The sequence below is a fragment of the Lactuca saligna genome, chromosome 4 (assembly GCF_052625555.1).
Source record: "Lactuca saligna cultivar CGN05327 chromosome 4, ASM5262555v1, whole genome shotgun sequence".
Lineage (NCBI taxonomy): Eukaryota > Viridiplantae > Streptophyta > Magnoliopsida > Asterales > Asteraceae > Lactuca > Lactuca saligna.
In genome coordinates, this window is record NC_136420.1 from 30749757 (window position 1) to 30772051 (window position 22295).

The 22295-nt window shown below is 36.7% G+C and overlaps 2 protein-coding genes across 2 annotated transcripts; both read right to left on the minus strand.

Annotated features, from left to right (window-relative positions):
• Positions 1–8382: 8382 nt before the first annotated feature.
• On the minus strand, positions 8383–9213 carry LOC145039431 (uncharacterized). Its single transcript, XM_078987490.1, has one exon. It carries the CDS (start codon positions 9211–9213, stop codon positions 8383–8385), a length of 831 nt encoding a protein of 276 aa, XP_078843616.1.
• A 4545-nt stretch (positions 9214–13758) lies between these two features.
• Positions 13759–18528, minus strand: LOC145039432 (uncharacterized). The gene is made up of 3 exons (XM_078987491.1): positions 18318–18528; positions 14088–14336; positions 13759–13994 (listed from the first exon to the last, which is right to left on the minus strand). The coding sequence occupies exons 1-3, from the start codon at positions 18526–18528 to the stop codon at positions 13759–13761; spliced, it is 696 nt and encodes a 231-aa protein (XP_078843617.1).
• Between the last annotated feature and the right edge of the window lie 3767 nt (positions 18529–22295).

Sequence of the window (22295 nt, forward strand, 5' to 3'; positions counted from 1 at the left end):
TTTATGTTAATTGATGCATAACTCATAAAAGAGCTGTAAAATAAAAACATTTGTAATGAAAGTAATTTATCTTTGAATGTGAAATTGGATTTGATTTTGAATGAAATACCGAGATGTTAAACCTGTAACATCTCCAGCTTGGTCTGTTTGATCGAAAAAGTCCAATTGTGTATGTGTTTGTGCTTCAATTAGCAATTGAACCTAGATGTTAAACCTGTAATAGTAGCACCCAAATTTTCTGTTTAATTATGTTATTGTGAAGCCTGGGCATGCCTCCTGTTGTTTTGAATGATGTTCTTATGATGCTTATATGATACCTTGAATGTAATTTAGGTTATGTACACCAACAATGTTAAATTTCCACTCACCCATATTATCAACAATGTTTATAATTAGAATTGATTGTATTACTTAAATATGTAGTAATTCAAAGTTGTATATATATATATATATATATATATATATATATATATATATATGATTATTGATTGTGTATATTTATATGATAGTGTATATGTATATGATTGTTGATTTTGTATGTATATGATAGAAAGCATCAAAAAGAGACATAAGTTTTGTTTATTTTATAGAAGTAAAGTTTTTGTCGTTAAAGTGAATTTATTTGATTTATAAAGTTTTTTAGAAAATTTTGAATTAAAACACTCTAATTGAGGTTATTTATAATTGAATAAAAAGTTTCACATTATTGTGATTGAAAATAAAACAAAATTACAAATTTGTCGTGAAAATAAAAACTTTTTCTTGAAATAATGATGTTACTTGTTCACTGTTTATTGTTATTTGGTTATTAGAGATGGGAGAAAAACAACAATGGACCAATGAGCACTTAAAATGCTTATTGGATACTTGTATTGAAGAAGTAGAGAGTGTTGGTAGAAAAGGATTGAGTTTGCAGAAAGATTCATGGATAAGGCTTGGAAGAGTTCTTATTGTATGACTAATTTAGTTGCATGAATTTTATTTTCAATGTTATAAGACTATTATTATTAAAATTTTGGTGTTGAAAAATCATTTTAAGTCTGTAAAATAATTTTATTTAAATTTCAGTTTATTTCAGCAGCCTGCAGACGTTAAAAAACAAACAGTCTTCTTATTGCAGACTGCAGACGTTTGGTCCACCTCTTCTGCTGCAGAGGCTTGCAGATGTGGTCCGCAGACTGCAGACATTTTGGCTTCAGAAAAACAAACAGCACCTAAGTCTGAACGCCTCCAGTCGGTGTAACTCTTCTGCCGACTCTGCGCAGTCTGCAGTCTACTACGAACCTGTTGGATCAACTCTGTCGTCTTGAGCACCACTTCAATGCTCCCAATGACGCGCTGACCGACCTCGCCCCAACAAATCGGGGTCCTGCACTTTCTCCCATAAAGCATCTCGAAGAGAGGGCAGTTAATACTCGCGTGATAACTGTTGTTATACGAAAATTCCACTAATGCAAGATACGTATCCCAACTGCCACCGAAATCTAGGACGCATGCCCGGAGCATGTCCTCAAGAGTCTGAATCGTCCTCTCGCTCTGCCCGTCCGTCTGAGCGTGGAAAGCGGTGCTGAAATGTAGACGAGTACCCATCTCGTCATGAAACCGCTTCCAAAATCTGGAAGTAAAACGGACATCTAAATCTGACACCACTAATACAGGCACTCCATGTCGTGTCACAACCTCTCGCACATATATATCGGCTAGCTTCTCAGCCGATATGCTCTCCTAGATCGGTATAAAATAAACACTCTTCGTCAACCGATCCACTATAACCCAAATCGAATCCACTCCATGTGTGGTCCTGGGAAGCTTAGTGATAAAATCCATAGTGATATCCTCCCATTTCCACACTGGAATGTCCAACGGCTGCATCTTGTCGTGAGGCCTCTGGTGCTCCACCTTAACCTTCCTATAGGTGAGGCATCTTTCCACATACCAGGCGACATCCCGCTTCATACAGGGCTACCAATAATCGGGTCGAAGATCCCTATACATCTTCGTTGCCCCTGGATGTATGGAAAATCAAGACTTATGGGCCTTGTCCATCAACACCTACCGTACTCCGCCCCAATATGGTACCCACACTCTCCCATGAAGGGTCAACAATCATTGGCTGTCGTAATCAAAAGAAGCTACTCGGCCCACAATCCTCTCACACTTTTGCCTTTCCTCTTTGAGGCCCTCGGCCTGCACCTCTTTGATTTGCTCCAACAATGGAGTAATCACTGTCATCCTCAAACAAATATTTATGATCGGGGCCGTTGCCGCCTTGCGGCTCAGGGCGTCAGCCACTATGTTGGCCTTCCCTGGGTGATAAAGGATCTCACAGTCGCAATCCTTTAACACATCCAACCATCGCCTCTGTCTCATGTTCAGATTCGGATGATCCATAGGGTACCTCAAGCTCTTGTGATCCGTGTAAATGGTACATCGGACCCCATATAGGTAATGTCTCCAAATCTTGAGGGCAAACACCACTGCCCCCAGCTCCAAATCATGCGTGGGATAGTTAGCCTCGTGAGGCTTCAACTATCTCGAGGCGTAAGCTATCACACGGCCTAGCTGCATCAGCACTGCTCCCATACATGTGATCGAGGCATCACAGTAGACTACAAAATCTTCTATTCCCTCCAGCAGGGTAAGAATCCGTGCCTCGCACAATCTCTGTCTGAGGGTCTCGAAGGCTGCCTGCTGCTCAGGCCCCCAACGAAACGCTACCAACTTCTTAGTCAGTCGGGTCAGCGGTACTGCTATCTTGGAGAAATCCTGGATGAATCTCCTGTAGTATCCCGCCAAACCTAGGAAGCTCCGAATCTCAGATGGAGACTTCGGGGACCTCCAACTGCATCACAACCTCAATCTTGGCCGGATCTACCAAAATACCCTTCTGGTTGACGAGGTGTCCCAGAAACTGCACCTCGCACAACCAGAACTCGCACTTGGAAGACTTTGCAAAAAGTTTCTCCCTCCTCAAAATCTCCAGCACCTCCCTTAGGTGCTCCTCGTGCTGCTCCTGAGTCTTGAAATGCACCAAGATATCATTAATGAATACTATCACAGACCGATCCAGCATCGGCCTGCACACGCGGTTCATGAGATCCATGAACGCGGCTGGGGCGTTGGTGAGCCCAAATGGCATCACCACGAACTCATAATGTCCATAACTGGTCCTGAAAGCAGTCTTCTGCACATCCTCGCCTTTGACTCGCATCTGATGATACCCGGAGCGTAAATCGATCTTGGAAAACCAAGACGCTCCCTGCAGCTGATCAAACAAATCATCTATCCTCGGAAGCGGGTAACGGTTCTTCACCGTTACCTTATTCAGATCCCGGTAATCTATACACATACGACGCGACCCATCCTTTTTCTTCACAAACAAAATCGGTGCACCCCAGGGCGAACTGCTCGGCCTGATAAAACCCTTGTCTAGCAGCTCTTGCAGCTGCGTAGATAACTCCTGCATCTCTGGGGGAGCCAACCGATACGATGCCTTGGCTATCGGAGCCGCACGAAGGATTAGGTCAATCCCGAACTCGACCTGCATCTCTGGAGGTATTCCAGGAAAATCCTCTGGAAATACATCCAGGTAGTCTCGCACTACCAGAACATCATCAACTGTCGACTTTCCCTTCTCTCGGGCATCTAAAACATAGGCAACATAACCGACGCAACCCTGCTGAAAATAGCGCCTCGCTCTCGCTGCTGAACACAAAACTGGTCCGCACTGTGGCCTCTCGCCCTGAATCACTAACTCTCCCCACTGGGAGTGTGAACCCTCACTAACTGCAGCTCACAATCTATCACCGCCCCATTGGGGCTCAACTAATCCATGCCTACTATAACCTTATTCCCTCACAGGGGAATAGGGACCAAGTCCACTGGAAACTGCTCATCAAATAATTGTATAGAACATCCTCTATGTACCCTTGCAACCCTAACGCTCCTATCAGCGGCTATCTCAACCTCAAGTGGGCAATCTAGCTCCCCTGGAGATCTGCTAAACCTCTTGCTAAGCGCAAGAGAGACGAATGATCGGGTAGCCCCCGAATCAAACAATATTGTAGCTGAAATGCCGTTCACTGAGAACGACCCTATACAAAACGTATAACCATAAGAAAAAATCAATAATAAATGCAGAGATAAAGGAGAAATACATACCCGTCACCACGTCAGGAGTCGCTCGCGCCTCCTCTGCTGTCAGCTGAAAAGCCCTACTCTTCGCCCCCGGCGTCTCAACTCGACCCTGACGGCCATCTGTAATCCTCAAAGTAGCAGGGGCAGGTGCTAACACCTTCCCTTCAGCTGCTAAACTCGGACACTGAGACTTTTTATGTCCCCTCTGATTGCACTGAAAGCAAATCAGATCTGACGCCGCAGTGGCGGTGGTAGTGGCGACACAATCCTTGCTCATATACCCAGTCCGACCACACTTGTAGCAGCCGGAACTCCCTGCCTTGCACACCCCGTCGTGCAATCTCCCACACTTGCCACACCGACTGTGGCTCTGCTGACTCCTGGATCTGTGATCTGAAACCTTGGGCTTTTTGCCCGAACTCCCTGTACCCGAAGCCGCCTCCGGCTTCCTCTTCCTCTCCATCTCAGGGTCAATCTCTCTTTCTCAGGCTCTGGGAAACATGTCATCCAGCGTTTTACAGCTGAACCGGCTCACAAACTGACGGATATCACTCTGTAGCATCTCGTGATAACAAGCTTTCTTCATTTCATCATCTGATGCGTACTGAGGAACGAGAAGTGCCCTCTCCCTAAACTTGGCGGTAATCTCCGCCACTGTCTTTGTAGTCTGGGTCAAATCCTAGAACTCACGTGCTAACTGCTGCACCTCAATAACGAGTGCAAACTCAGCTCTGAACCTGGTGGTAAAGTCCGCCCAGGTCATGGCATCCAAAGCTGCATCACTCCCGATGGTATAACCAATCTCCTCCCACCAATCTCGTGCCCTGTCCTTCAGAAGACAGGACGCCAACCTGACCTTGTCCCCCTCGGGACACCTGCTCCTGCGGAAAGCGTTAGCCACATCTGCCAACCATCTGGTACTCACTATGGGGTCCCGCGCCCCATGGTAATCTGGAGCTCCACATACCCGAAACTCCCTGAAAGTAAGTGTGTGCGACCCCACCATGGTCGCCACCTTAGCACGAAATGCACCTAGCTTCTCCTCAATCAACTCTAATATACCCTCCTTGATCGAACCAAAGATCACTGGAGTCTGCTCAAGAATGATACGAGTAACCTTTGAAGTGAAGAACTCTCTAGTCTGCTCATCCAACTGCTCGGCTCCCGAGCCTGATCCCGATCCTTCTCCGGCACCTGAACTGCCGCCTGCTGGTCTAGGGCGTAAAACCACCATTCTGAAAACACATCACAATAAACTTCAGAACACTGATATGACTCGAGGGATCATTAATACTACCAGATTTTCGGTCTCATCTCAGCCTTCCTCGATTCAAGTACGGATCCTCTGCTTCCAGTAGTATGGGCCCATACTACCTTCCACATCCATCCGTACTTTCCTCAAGAACCACCTCGACTCCCCTAGCCACTACTACTAATGTTGATCTCTATTGATATCGTCCTAGGCTCGCCTTAGGGAAATCTATGACTCAACCCAACCAGTCCTCAGCTGCTGAAGGTCTCCTTGTAATGCCAATTAGTCATTACCTGAATACTATCACATGTGGCGATGCTCAAATAATCCTTCGAGTAAAAGACTCATCCCCACAATGGTTAGACTCAAACAAGAGCTGCGCATCAGGGACAAATCCAACACTCTGAGATTATTCAACCCTGTTCACATGTGATGTGGCATATTCTCCTAATGGATAATTCCCATCACTCAGAGTCCCACAAAGCACGAAGCAAACAACATTCGGACACAGAAAACTACTCAAGCAATTCTATCCTCCTAATGAGAAACTATACTAGCATACGATGCTAAGCTCATGCTATCAGGCATAACCTAATTAGGCTATCCTATTGCTGTCTACTCAATTTCTAGCATGCAATTCTCATAAGGCTGAAACACATAAAGCAGGCACATAAGACATCCTCCTAGATCCTTAGTTCTATACTAGCATGCTGTTCTACAGAAACTGAAACTGAAATTGGAAGTAAAACTGAAACTGTAAATGATAATCATAGACTTGTATGGGTAATTTGGGAGTACTTACTTGAGCTCGGCTGATCGCATGCACCACACCCTTTTCTCTTTATCAAAACTCTTTTCTTTCTAAGTTCTTTTCAAAAATGTTTTTCTTTTAGAACCTTTTACCATTTCCTTAGTTTGAGTTTAGATGTACCAAGGAGTGTATCCAAATCCCTCAAACCAAGGCTCTGATACCAACTTGTAACATCCAAAAATACGACCCAAAAATTGTTGTTTTAATAATAATAAAAATCATATACTAAACGTCATATCATAAAACCATGCGTCAAATATCTCAAATCATAATAAAATATCGTGAAACAACTGTATCAAATCAGACTATGAATCAAAACAAACTCCCAGGACAAAGAATAAAGATGTGGTGTGTGCGATGCCATCAACCCGAGCTCTTCACTTTACTTGCGGAAGTACCTGAAACTGTAAGCACGAAGCTTAGTGAGCTCCCCCAAACTACCACATACCATACAATACATATAAATCACATACTGGGCCTTGCCCACTGCATTGGACCGAAGTCCCGAATCTGCATCGGACAGAAGTTTGAAACTGACTGGGACCTTGTCCCCTGCATTGGACCGGTGTCCGGAATTAGCTGCATTGGACCAAAGTCCGGGACTGACTGCAACGGCCCGAAGTCCAGAACTAACTGATCATAGCATAGCATAAACACATATCAACTAGCATAACACATATTATCTAACATAAACACATATACTGCATACTGCATCAGGCCGTAGCCCGGAACACATAACACATAAATCCTGTCTGAGCCACGAAGGCATCAAACATACTAACTACTGCATCGGACCGAAGTCCAGAGACTACTGCTAGCTAAACGGGCCGGGATTGTGGCCTTAGACCCGTTCCTACTGGAAGAAAACTCACCTCTTAATCTGGCTGCTGAATAAACTGCTCGGGAAACTGTCTGCTGCTGCTCTGGTATCTCCCCGGATACAATTTCCATAAGTACGCTCAGTCAATCACTGATAACTATACTGAGGGTAAAATGACTATTTTACCCCTATCCAAAGTCAACCTATGGGTAAAACTCAACATTCAGTTGACCTGACTCGTCGAGTCTTTACTCTCACTTTCTTGCTTCTGCTCGCTACTACTCGTCAAGTTTGGCATAGACTCGACGAGTTCCTCTTCGATACTAACACTCAGTTAATCTGCATCCGACTCGCCGAGTTGTATGAACAACTCGTCAAGTCCTCCTTCAACACATGAACACTCTGGCTGTGACTCGCCGAGTTGTATGAACAACTCGTCGAGTCTGTTCTTGAGGTATGAAGGTTCCCTTGGACTCGCTGAGTCAGGGCATTGACTCATCGAGTCCCTTCATGAATGAGTCCAATATCCAACTCACTGAGTCCTCCCATAACTCACTGATTCCACTCGACATAACACATAAAAGGGAAGGACTCGGGGACTCGCGACCCGACTCGCCAAGTCTTAAGAACAACTCGTAGAGTCGGTTGCATGCAACACTACTCTGATGATTCTGCTCAAATCTAATGCATACAACTTATAGATATGGGTTCATAAAGCTTGGCTACCACATAAAGTTTCCAACTTTACGTGTACAAATGCATGAAAATTGATTTAAAGGCTAAAAAGACACTTGAAGAAATAGATCTAGGGCTTTCAAGCAAAAAGGCTCCATAAAGGTGTTAGATCCACAACTTTGGGACTGAAACATGGCTAGACCCGGAGTCCAATCACCCAAATGTGATTTCTCTACTAAAAATAAGCTAAGGAATGGATAAAATGGTCTAAAATGATTTAACAAAGGAGAAATAATCATAACAACAGAGGGGATCCGATTTTTACCTCAATAACTCTACAATAGATGCAAGATCTTGGACCTTCTTCTACTCCCTTGGATCTAGCTACTTCTTCTCTTCCAAAACTTCAAGATTCACACAATGAATGCTCAAAATGCTCAAGGAAAGGTTAGGGTTTGCTAAATGATGCTCTGAGGGTGAAGGGGGCGAGGTTGGGGCTCATAACATGGCTTAAATAGGGTGCAAAACCCAGGGATTTATGGTTTCATTCAGACTGATGGACTAGCCGAGTCCAAGATATGGACTTGCCGAGTCGCCTACGCAAACGTGCTCAAAATCCCGTCTCTACTCGACGAGTCGGGCTACTGACTCGCCGAGTCCCTCTTGAAACTTGAATAAATAATAAAATTAAATAACATACCATAATCGGGGTGTTACAGCTTGCTTCGGCAATGATTGTCGTTGTCCCCGCTGTGAATTGTAGTTAACTTGGAACGCTGATGCCTCAGTCCCAATCCTTTTCACTCCACCCATGATTGCTTTTTGTCGCTCGTCTTCTGCTAACAAATGGTATATCATTCCGATGGAGGGTTTCGGCTTCATAGCAAGTACTTGAGTTCTGATGACTGCAAAATCATCGTCCAAACCCATCAAGAACTCGTAAGTCCTTTCTTTCTCTCTTAACTCATTAAGTTGTTTTCCAATTCCATAACTGCAACCTTCACAGGTGCATCGTGGCGTGGGAAGTACCATCTGCAATTCGTCCCAAATTAACCTTAGCTTAGTGTAGTAATTCGACATAGAACTCCCATATTGTCTTGTTACATGGAGATTTTGCTTCAACTCGTACGAACGAGGTGCACCCTCTTTTTCGAATCGGTCTTCAAGGTCTGACCAGATCTCTGAGGAGGTGTTCGCATATCGAACACTTGTTCTTGTTTCCCTATCCATCGTTGTGGTTAACCACCCTTTTATCATAGCATTGGCTCGAATCCATGCCGTGTACGTGGGTGATGTTGACTCAGGCTTCTTCACTGTTCCATTTATTAATCCTATCTTGCTTTTTGCCAAGAGAAAATTTTTCATCTCTTGTTTCCATTCGTTGTAATTGTTGTCGTTCAACAAGTCATTTACTTGAACTTGTTTGGGATAATCCGATGGATGGATATAGAATGGAGAAGTGGAATCAATCGTCTCATCGTCTTTCTTGTCGGATCCTTCTGGTATATCTCCCACCATGCTCACCAGAGATTGTTATCGTCCCTAGAAAACGATCTGGTCTGATACCATGAAAAATTTAGTATGAACTGAGTTCAATTAGTATTCATTGTTCTTACTAAACAGGTTACAAACGATCACAATAAATAGAGTCCGATCATAAAAGGCTAACTACCAATACTAACAAATAGGATATCTATCTAAACAAAGATAAGAACCAAATAAACCATGCTAATCCAATAACCGAATAATCATCAAATCCTTTAATATATCCGTCCAAAATCCATCACAAATTCGTCGGAAATCCATCATGAATCATTTGGAATTCCGTTACAAAGTCCTAATAAGTGCAAATTTAATGTAAATATGTTGGTCTAACCCTTTTAGTGACGGATTTATGATGAAAACTGTTGTCGGAAAATAAGTTTTTGTGGTTGTGCAATCCTTAAATATCAACAATATTTCTTTTTCTACAAGCCCATGCTTGTTTGACGTCACTCCATTTTAACCATTATATTGAAGTATACCTAATGTTTTAGAAACCAGTTTTTTAGTTGAACAAATATGATGATCGATTCCAAGTTTAACCAGTTTCCATTTTTTTTTCTATTTTCCTACACACATAGACATCCACAAGTTTAAAAATTAAAAATATACTTAAATACAAGTTGAAGATCAATCTAAATATATTAAAAACACATAATTGTAAGTTTTACATCAATCCACGTATATCAAAAATAAAATAAAGTATAATAAGGAAACAAAATATAATTTTAGATGAATACAAACGCATTAAAAATTATTATAATATTTATCATGTGTTTTTATTCAAAAAAAATCCAAATACATATGAAAACAAACCAAAATTTATTATGATAATGACTCATTTCCATGTGTTTTTATTTTATTTAATTGGTTCAACTGGTTTAATTTAAACCGGTTCGATCAGATTTTTGTAAAAAACTGACTGGTTTATTTCCGATTAGGAAATAAACATAAAATCAATGCTAATTGAACTACTTATTTATCCGGTTTCCGATCCAACCGGCTCGACCGCCCGATTCAAATTGGTTTTTAGAACATTGATTATACCTATTAGGCCCTTCTTCATCTTACCAAAAGAAAATTTCTTATTTAATTTGGTCTCAAGGCTATTAATTTTGGTGTTGTTAGTCTAACCCATTTCCCATGAAGCAATTTGTTTAATTTGAATGTATAAAAACAAGTGTTTAGGTTATTTTTGGTTATTTAATTTTTGATTTTGTGCTTATTTGGTCACTTAACTCATTAAGTTTTAAAATGTCATCGAACTTTTGGATTTGTGTTCATTTAGTCACTTAACTTTTTGTTTGGTCACTTAACTTTTGGATTTGTGCTCATTTAGTCACCTAACTTTTAAAATTGTGCTCGTTTAATCACTAAATGAGCATGAAACCAAAAGTTTGATAAACTTTTAAAACTTAAAAAGAATGAAATGACCAAATAAATACAAAACCAAAAATCAAGTGATTTAAAATGACTTAAATGGGAGTTTGGCTTAGCTTTTGAGAGGATAAAAATCTTTTTAAGATAAGTTGTAAAAAGTTGGGTATACCACTTTTCAAAAAAGTTCATTATCTTTATATCAAAAAGTAGTTTTTATCTGTTACTTTTATCAAACATTTTTTTATAGTTTTTTATCTTTTTCTAAAAGCTAAAAGATATTTTAAAAAATAAAACAAACACCCATAAATACTAAAATGTACCCACGTTACATCTCTACCTAAAATGTATCATGTTACATCTCTACCTTTACCTTTTAGTAAAGGATGTAATACATATGCCGTTTACACACATAGATTCTAGACGAGAGGTAACAATTTTTTTTATTTTTGTTTACATTTATTTTGTTTTATGTAAATAGTTTACTTTATGACTCCTAATAACGAGTTGTAATGGTATTTTTTAAAAGCAAAAAATATGTTCATTGATAACAAAAGAAAAAAAAAATGATTTCATAAGAACATAATAATAAAAAAAATTATTATCCTTCTAAATCTTTATCTCTAATTTCAATCTTTTGTTAAAACAAAAACAAGTCTATCTGAATTCGGCAATTTTCCAAGTCTTCTAAGAAAAAAAGACAGACCGTTTTGCGTCTATGAAAACAGACAATCTTAAAACAAAACTTCCATCTGAAAACAAATCGAACATCCTTGTCTCCGTCGTCTTGTCCTAATACAAGATTAAGCGTTCATAATCACTTATTTCCAGTGAAAGACGTGTCTGCATATCACCAATAAAATTAGAATTTGGAAATTGGAAAGCGTATAATAGTATAAACAGTCAAGGAGGGCGCAGACGCGCTTTGTATGAGCATTGATCAGGATCTCCCTCACACGTAGTTGACTTCACGCGCTTTTGCATGGCTCTGCCCCATCGGACCCTACCCCACTTTTCTTTTACTTTTCTTTTTTGTTTTTATCATGATTTGTTTTTGTAGTAAATGGTTGGACGTGGATGACAAGTCGACAACTATCCACACACGATCCTCCTTTTTTTTTTTTTAAAAAAAAAAACAAGACATATAAAAATATTATTAAATTATAGACAAACATAGAGTAAGATATTGAATTTTATCGTTAATTCCTTATATGATTATAGTGTCTACATATATCATTAGTCACTCTCATATGTTTCCTCGTTTACATGCCAAATTCATCTAGTTGATTATTTTCATAACGAGTCTCAATCTCTTTAGACACGTCTACTTCTTTTATCTTACGAACATAGCATGTATTTGAGGAGACTAGTGATCAAAAGGAAAACAAGTTTATAATAAGAAACTATAAACCGGTCATGAAAATTTACCTGATTGGTGATGGTGTATCATCTAAATTGGTGTAACTAATGGTTATAATTTTTTTTTATTTTATAGAATTTACATATAAAGACGATGGGCGATATATATATATATATATATATATATATATATATATATATATATATATATATATATATATATATATATATATATATATATATATATATATATATATATATAGGGTTAGGTTCATTTGAGACCACCTATATTTTGTGAGACCGTGAGACGCATTTTTTTATTTTTATTTTATTTTATTTTATTTTATTTTAATTTTTTTTAGTTAATTCATGTTCCGAAAATAATATTTAAAAAATGAATTTTTTTGATTTTTCCATTTATTTTGCATTTTAAAATTATTTTTAGAATATGTACAGTGTAATATTCTATTTAGAATATTTCACGTATTTTAAAAAAAAATAGAATTTTTTTTTATTTTTTTTAATTAATTCAAGTTCCGAAAATAATATTTAAAAAAAGAATTTTTAGATTTTTTCATTTATTTTTCATTTTAAAATTATTTTTTAAAATATGTCAGTGTAATATTCTATTTAGAATATTTCACGTATTTTTCAAAAAAAAAAAACGGAATTTTTTTTATTATTTTTTATTTTTTTTAGATTTTTTTTAGTTAATTCAAGTTCCGAAAATAATATTTAAAAAAAGAATTTTTGGATTTTTCCATTTATTTTGCATTTTAAAATTATTTTTAGATTTGATCTCACGGTCTCATAAAATTAGAATGGTCTCAAATGAACCTGAACCTATATATATATATATATATATATATATATATATATATATATATATATATATATATATATATATATATATATATATATATATATGAGTAAATTACTGAAATCATCTTTATGGTTTAGTCAAAATTGCACGTTTGGTCCCTAAAATTTTTTTGCACTCGAATCGTCCTTGTGGTTTGATTTTATTGCGTTTTTAATCCCTATGGTTTGGTTAAAATTGCACGTTTGGTCCCTAACTTTATGTATCTAAGGGACAAAAAACGCAACAAAATCAAACCATAGGGACAATCCGAGTGCAAAAAAAAGTTAGGGACCAAACGTGTAATTTTGATCAAACCATAGGGACCGTTTTAGTAATTTACTCTCTCTCTCTCTCTATATATATATATTATATATATATATATATATATATATATATATATATATATATATATATATATATATATATATATACTAGGTTATAACACGTGGACACCACGTGATAGAAAATTTAAAAATAATTTCAATTAAATTATAACTTAATTATTAAGCAATGTTTTGTCTATAATTTCATAATGATATAATGATTGGTTGAAATTAAGAAATGATAATGGTTTGAATATCAAATCAACAATTTGTAGATATCTTAGAAAATTATCATTTTGTATAATGTAACATAAATTTAAATAAAACAGAAACATAAATTGATATAAATAATAAAGTTTTACAGAGTTTTTATAAATTTCTAAAAACTTCTCTATACACGACATTGAAGGTTTTATTTGATAGTCTACAATGATTATCTAAAATCAATAACTTTAGTCTCTCTTTACTCTGAACTCTAGATAAAGCAACATACAATTGGTCATGTGTAAAAATAGGATCATTGAGAAACAATCCAACCTTCGATAAAGATTGTCCTTGGCTCTTGTTAATTGTCATTGCAAAACATACAGCCAATGGAAATTATTTTCTTTGGAATTTGAACGAGATCTTGTTTTCAGTAGGAGTTAAAGACATTCTTGGAATGAAAGTTCGGCTTCTAATATTACTTCCAGATATGATAACTGTCTCGATAACTCGTTTGCCCAAAGATTTGACTTGTAGTCTAGTGCCATTGCATACGCCATTTTTCTGATCAATGTTTCTTAATAACATAACTGGAACATCGACTTTTAAAATGAGGTTATGGTTTAGCATACCTGAGATTTTAAGACCATTTAAAACATTAGGTGAGTATAAATTTGCAACAAACTGATCATGGACAAACTAAGATTGGCAGAGGCTATTTGAACCTAAATATTCTTTTTTCTCTCCAGGAATCAATTTTAGCAACTGATCACTTATTTCTTGGACAACTACATTCTTGGGAGCAAGTATTGCTCTTTCTTGAAAATAACTCGCAATGTTGAAGTTTTCAAGAATGGAAGGATATACAAAATTGATTAATGAACCAATAGGATCACATGGATCATTAATGAGAATATCTTCTGGAATATCAACAATTGCTTCACCATCATTCAGACCACCATGACTACCTTCTCCTATGTCCAAAGCCAGTTTGAAAAACCCATTATTTGATCAACAGCAGATGAATCGCTTGCAACAATTAACCTTATGTTTTTTTGTTAATTTATGGACTTTGCATTGTTGCCATAAATAGGAAGAACTTAAAGAAGCGTTAACAATGTTTTGTCCACTGCCACCCAGAAGAACAAGTAGAATTTATCTGAAATCACCTCCAAAAACAACCACTTTCCCTCCGAATGGAATATTTGAGTTTGTAGGATCGACAAATCGTAATATATTCTTCAAAGTTCGATCTAAAGCTTCAAATGCATGCTTGTGTATCATGGGTGCTTCATCCCAAATGATCAATGAGGCTTTTCTTACTAAACTCGCAAGATTACTCTTTGGATTTATTCTACAAAAAGAGTCCTCGATAAGATTTATGGGAATTATAAACCAAGAGTGTGTTGTCCTGCCTCCAGTCATGTTACATCCCCAATTTCACGGCCAGAAAGACCGATTTGTTTATGATTTGTTTTTAAAATCAGAGAAATCTTTTAAAGAGAACATTTGCGGAATTCATTCCCAAAACAAAATATGATAATAATTTATCAAAGCATTTCTTTAAAGAAATGTATTTTCATTATATAACAAAATATCGATATGTCATGTTCAATACAGACCAAAAGTATAAACATAACAAAATAGACCTTACAACAGTTATTCATAACTACTGGCCTATAATCCAAAATCTCTTGTTATGCTAGTCAACTTATGCACTCGTGCCATAACCAATAATACAAAGAAAACTGGGAGGGTCAGGCTTGGGAGCCTGGTGAGCATATAGGGTTTTCAACCCATAATAATATAATTATTATATTCACTTATCAAACAATCAATCCAATTACCCACCCTCATTATCTTCATCTATTTCTTAAAGATTTACCCTAATAACCGATTACCCTTCTCCCATTCATTCCTAAGGATTTCCCTAAGGAATTGACACAAATTTTAGTACTGCCAAGGTTCTTAGATTACCTCTGATGAACACGCAGTTCACAATAATTAATGAACGCCTAGTTCAAAAACACTCCATTCAATAATACCTGATGAACACCTAGTTCAAAAACACCTAATGAACACTTAGTTCAAATATCCTCGGTGAACACATAGCTCAAAACATCTAGTGAACTCTTAGTTCAAATATATAATGAATACTTAGTTCAAAAATACCTAATGAACACTTAGTTCAAATACCCCTGGTGAACCCCATCACCTAAGGAACACAGAGTACGAAAGCTCTTAGTTCAAACACTGTGATAATAATGTATATCTTGATCCTGCAAAACCACTAAAATTATTATCACATATAAATCATATTTCTAAAACAATCTATCTCATCCCGTCAATCCCCGCATACTGACCCTATATAATGATCTTACGAGATCTAACCTAAGGAATCGTTATGAACAACAAACTGACGAGGCTGCTTCGAAAATTCCATGGCAGCAAACGTGTATCAATTAAGACATCAAATGAGGGGAATGGAATAATTTTCACCACGAACCTTCGTTCGTAAAGAAAGAATCACAAGACAATTAAGTCATGGGTAGTTATCTAGATAACAATGTCTAGGTGTGGTCCGACTATCGTGAGGTATTTTACCCCCGGACTCTCCCTATCCAGCATCGAACTTTGCCTAGCAGTGGTCTGACTATCATGAGGTATTTCACCCCAAGATGCACCCTATCCAACAATATAACACCAGACATACCTAGTAGTGGTCTATTTACCGATACACTTTAATAGGTAGTCTACGAAGTTCCCTTAAGTACTTCGTGAAAGAAAACGCTGACACATGAAGCTCGTTCGATCACTTCATAAAAGAAAAGTTGACTCCAAATCTCTCTCAAATTAGAAAGTATGGGGAAATACTAATAGAGTACTTTCGTATACTCCCGTAACCGACACATAATAGTGTCAAAAAGACTTTGCACTAGGTAGTACTTCTGGTACATTATAGTACTCTGGTATGCGAAGGACTCGTACCCGAGAACATAATAGTACCCTGAAACAAGCAACACCCAAGACACAGAGCTTTGAAAAGGACTTCGTATGTAAAATGTTCTTCTATACATAGGACGTACTCCACTGATCATCAATCTCGCCCCGCACGTACTCTTAATAAGAGACTACCCAAAGTCCAAACTTAATTGAACTAAACATCCCGTTTTAAGTCTTAACTCATCACTAGGCAATCCTACAATACTTATAATCAATTTCTGATACTATCTCCGTTTAGGAAACGCTAACTAGTGTATGCTTATCACAAGGTTTTAAGTAATAATATGATATACACACATCTTAACACATATTGGACCATAACTGGTCCGCACGTTGTATATCATCAATTATATATTTCATACTTTAATTAATACTCGTATTAAAATCACGTTCATAAAAGGGACTATACACATGATATCTTATCGAATGAACACATAGTTCAAAAATACATAATCCGTACTCCAGGATCTAAAATTTACCTCATTACCTAATCCACATTCTCGGATCTAAAACTAACCTCCTGATCTGATTCATACTCCCAGATCTAAAACAATTTTATCTCTTTACCTTTTTATCCTATTATCTTCAATCTCATCTACCCATGTTCTACCCAACATATTTGTAGATAAAAAATATATACAATTTAACTTATTAAAACCTATATAATTCATCCATTCCACAATCATCTTAAATAAACAAAAATATATACACATATAACACGTATTTCATAGCAACTACTTAATATTTATGTGTAAGAAGAAAGTGACTATACACTCACTTGATCAGAAGATGATCGGACAACACTACGGTATGTAGAAGTAGTATTCTTCGGTGAAACCGAGAGATCTTCACAAAAAACGGGCTTCTCGTGGGTAGAGCTTCGGATAAGGAATCTCACTTCTCGAGATCCTCGGGGCTTTGTAACTTGCTTCAGGGCTCGGGAATGATACTGGGGCTTCGGTATATATCTTCCACGCAAAACGATGCAAAAATATGAGAGAGAGAGAGAAAGAAATTTGGCAAAGAAACTCAGCAGCCTCAAATTCTATTTATAGGGGCTGAAACTGGGATTATGTTGGGCGTAAATCCAGGTACATTGGGCATACTCGGTACGCTGGCGTACTAAGTCTTACGCCGGCCGTACGCTTCGGATAAGCTTTGGTGTGCGTGCCTCGAACTTCAAAATTTCATAACTTTCGCACATGAGCTCTGTTTTCAACGTTCTTTATATCTACGCATAGTTGAGACTATGCTCTACAACTTTCGTTTAGACTCCGTCGGTTGATTTCGACTTTATTTTTATTATATTATTTTTAGTAGGCTGGGACAGTAAAACTCCGTTATAAATTCATAACTTCTTCCTCCGACGTCCGTTTTTGTCTGTCTTTTCACCATTGCACTACTAATAACGAGATCTTCGATTATTGTTTAGATTGCTTCGACCAAAAATCACTCGATCTCAAATTCGAGTTTTAGGTTGTATACTGTTAAGCTGAAACTTAGAAAAATCATAACTTCCTCATACAAAGTCAGATTTGGGCGTTCTTTTTATGCACGCTCTCGGTTTAACTAATTCTACAACATTTGTTTAGATCACTAAGGCTAAATATCGCTCTATCGTAATTTCACTTTTTACGTCATTCAGCGTCGTGTCGGTTTTGTCACGAAACTTCGACATGTCATAACTCCTTCGTTATAACTCGAATTTCGGCGTTCTTTATATGTACGGAATCCTTGTAACATATACTACAACTTAGTTAAGATTAATCCTTCTAAATAATCTTCCATCAAAAAGTCATTTTTGATGCTTATCGTCTCTATATTGACTAGCCCTGATCTACGGGCGTTACAAGTCAATAATAATGAAGCGATCCCACTTGAAGCAACATTTAAAACAATATCTCATTGGGATCTAATTGCTGCAGAAATTGTCATCCAGAGAAATGTCTTACCCGTTCCACCATAACCATAAATAAAGAATACACATCCCTTATTATTTTTAATCTTAGCCATTATATCAAGAAAAATGTTGCGTTGCTCATCGGTTAATGAAACAAAGAGTCGATCAAACTCATTCTTCAAATTTGGTATGTCATAATCTAGCTCCTTGGCTATCAAACGATTGTTTGAAGATGAAGCCAAATCAACATCTAGGTAAGGCATCCTTCTATAATGTTGAGTTATAAGATACATGTTCATCTATTAAGATTAATCCAATCGAGAGAAGTTCGTCATTTTTTATAGAATGAAAAAAGGTTCCATAGGTTTATCACTCTATTATACAATTTGTTGCTGAATAAAAGTTGGCATGGGAATGTTCAAGTAAAAATAATCATTTTGTTTATCCACACATAAAGATACATTGTAAATATATTATGAACCCTAAGAAGCCACATTAATTAGTAAATACATACATGATATTCTTATAAAACATGTTAAAAATCCTATTTTTTTGTCCTTTTGGTACAAAAAGAGCAAAAATGTAATTTTTACACTCTAATATCATCCATATATGCTCTTATATTTTAACACAAAACTGATAAAAAATACAACTTTATACAGTCCATTTAAAGTTTATTGCTAAAACTTCACAACTTAATACAAACTACTTTACGATAATTCACTAATTAAAAGAAGTCAAAAACACAAACTCTATTACCACCACCACACGCTGCCACCAAACACCTGTAGCAACATCGTAACCATCATTTCTTCCAAATCAAATATGTAAATAAAGTCATGCATTAACATCTTAAATACTATAGTCACAGTCTAATAAAACCTACTAATTCACTCATCTTGAATTTAATGCAAAATAATTATAAAAACTAATATAACATTCCATATTTATACAACATAAAAAATAAATATATTCAAAAACAAATTAAAACAAACATTCATACATAAATCAGTCATATTTCAACACATAATTCATTAAAAGTTTACAGCTTAATAAAATCAATTCATAGTTCAGTACATAAAATTCACAGCTTAGTATAAAAAATTAACAATTTAATGCACAAAAATTATACATTCAAAATTATGTTCTCAACTTAAAACTTACGTATATATACTTTTAGATCTACCAGCTAATGTTTCTTTCAAAGTTTATTTACAAAAATTTTCACAACTTAAATTTTAAACTCTTCATTCAAAATTAGATTAAATGAGTTCTGTATATAATGGTACTTTTATCTCATTTTTAGAAGGCTACAAGGAATTATAAAAAATTCATAGCTTAATACAATTAATTCACAACTTAATACAATCAGTTCACAACTTAATACAATCAATTCACAATTTAATACAGTTAATTTACAACTTAATACTATCAAATCATGGTTTAAAAAAAAAATCACAGCTTAATATAATAATTTCAAATTTTAATACGAAAAAATTATACTTCACAATCATATTCTCATGTTAAAATTTACATTTCAGGACTTTAATTCACAATTTAATAAATCATGTCTTAACAGCTTAATACTTAATAAAAAAAACTCATGCATTTACAACTCAAAGCATATGTATTTCATTGAAACAAACAGATATGTATAAAATCATGTATTCAGAGTTTAAAACATATAAAAAATCATTTATTCACGGTTTAAAACTTATAAAAAAAATCACGTATTCACATTTTAAAAAATATATTTTTTTATTAATAAAAGTTAAAACTAACATCAACATAACTAAACAATAAATGAAGCATTAAAACATTACAATTCATAATTTAAAAACCATAAATTTACAATTATTTGAGAAAATACTAACATAAGAAAAATATAAAACTTCAAAAATATTAATGTATTTATAACATTTACAGTTTAAATTTTATGTTTTTTTTACTAAAGCACTTAAATTTGTACAAAATATCTTTTATACACAACTTAAAACTTATAAAAATCACACATTTGTAGTTTAAACCTTATAAAAATCATGATAATCTATATATAAAAAAATCATGCATTTGCAGTTTAAAATTTATAAAATCACGCCTCTTAGGATATTGTACAGATCAAAGAGGTTATGATGTGAATGTATAATATTTTATATATTAAACTACGAATTTGTTGTATTAAGTTGTGAATTGTAACGCCCCGATTTCCCGACTACCAATTTATGGTTATAAATTCCCATGATTTCAAGGTCTACTCGACGAGTTGGTTGCCTGACTCGCCGAGTAGCAGCGGGTTGGTCCGCATGTTTAAGTGACCTACTCGCCGAGTCCAAGGAGGGACTCGACGGGTAGGAGCTGGAGGATGAAAACCCTAATTCCGGTGTTTTGCACCCTATTTAAAAGATCATTGGCCTCCCCGTTACAGCCTCTTGACATTTCAAAACCCTAATTCGTGTGTTTATGCTACATTGGTGTGTGTTTAAGCTTTAAAGAAGAATTTTGGTGAGAAAAGCTTGGGGAAACAAGTGATTTGAAGCAAGAAACTCGTGGGAATCAGAGATCTACTTCAGTTGGCACCCTTTTGAAGGTATTAAGTTGTTATCTTGGCCTCATTTCATATTAGATCTCATTTGGGTGGATTTTAGGAAGCTTTTCTTGTGTTTGAGCTAAATCTATAGTTGCAACTTCAGATCTGAGCTCTCTTTGGTCTTTAAGTCCATAAAGTTGCCATATTTGGCAAGTATGAACCTCCCCTCAAGTGGAAGACTTATTTTCAAGCTTAGTTTTGTCATTTTAAGGCTTTAGAGTTTTGCATGGACGTAAAGTTTGCAAATTTACGTGATAAGCATGCCTTTGGAAGCTGGATCTTCAATATGGATCCTTTGCATGGCTTAAAAGCATCTGTATGGATGGACAACTGAAGGGACTCGGTGAGTGGCATGGTCAACTCGGCGAATCCGATGAAGATTGTCGTGGGCTCGACGAGTCCGATGGGGTTTTCCTAACTGTTGGACATATATGAACTTGGCGAGTTGCAAGGGAAACTCAACGAGTCTACCAAGGAGTTTATGGCTGCAAAACCTTAAGAACTCGACGAGTCACTCTAGTGACTCGGCAAGTTGGTGAGTTATGCATGGAACTCGGCGGGTAGCTGAGGGTACTCAACGAGTTGAGGTCAACATGGACTGTTGACCTTGGCAGTTGACTTTGACTTTGACTAATGTTGACCAGTGGGCATCTGGGGACGTTTTAGGAAGTTGGAAATTTACAAGTATGGTTTTAAAATGAATATAAGGGGTGGAGTTTGTGGCAACGATCTAAGAGGTTGAGCTTCTCTTACGGTTCGACATTGCGAGGTGAGTTGTCTAAGGCACCATGGCCGACCCTTTACCGGATTTGTATCCGGGTAATTGCTTGTTATGGTTATTGATATGATAGATGTGCATCCTGGTAGTTAGGATGGTATTATGTTAGTAACCTGGTTTAGGTCGGTATCCTGGTATATAGGATGATATTATGTTAGTGACTGGTTAGGTCGGTATCCTGGTTATAAGATGGTTGTTATGCTAGTGATCTATTAGATCAGTATGATTATCTGTTATATACATGATGGCGTATGATATTTATGTGCATATGATTGTTTGATTGGTATGGGGGTTGCATTGAGACGGGTCCTGCTCCGTGCTGTAGGCCAACATACCCAGGGCGGACAGAATAAACTACAGGCCCAGGAGGGCACCTAGTTAGGCCGAAGGCCCGTCGAGCGGTTCGAATAGGCTGAAGGATATGAGAGGGCGGTCCAGATGTGCTGATGCTCTGAGAGTGGGTCAAATAGAGTGAAGGCCCGGTGCAGGCAGTCCAGTCATACTGTAGACTCAGAGAGTGGACCAAGTGTCACACCCCCGAACCAGGGATGACGGAAACATCCGGGGATGGAAGACTTCATGTGTAGTATCATAAAAACGAGTATAATAATGTTCAAAGTAAATACAACCATCATAAATATAATTGAAAAAGTTACACCGTAGTA

Excerpts from the sequence above, each read along its gene's own strand:
- LOC145039431 (XM_078987490.1), bottom strand. The coding sequence starts at position 9,213 with ATGGTGGGAGATATACCAGAAGGATCCGACAAGAAAGACGATGAGACG.
- LOC145039432 (XM_078987491.1), bottom strand. The coding sequence starts at position 18,528 with ATGCCTTACCTAGATGTTGATTTGGCTTCATCTTCAAACAATCGTTTG. Across the intron at positions 14,337-18,317 it reads TTATGGTTATGGTGGAACGG|GAGAAGGTAGTCATGGTGGT; the intron begins GTAAGACATTTC and ends CTTTGGACATAG. Across the intron at positions 13,995-14,087 it reads AGAGAAAAAAGAATATTTAG|GTATGCTAAACCATAACCTC; the intron begins GTTCAAATAGCC and ends TTAAAATCTCAG.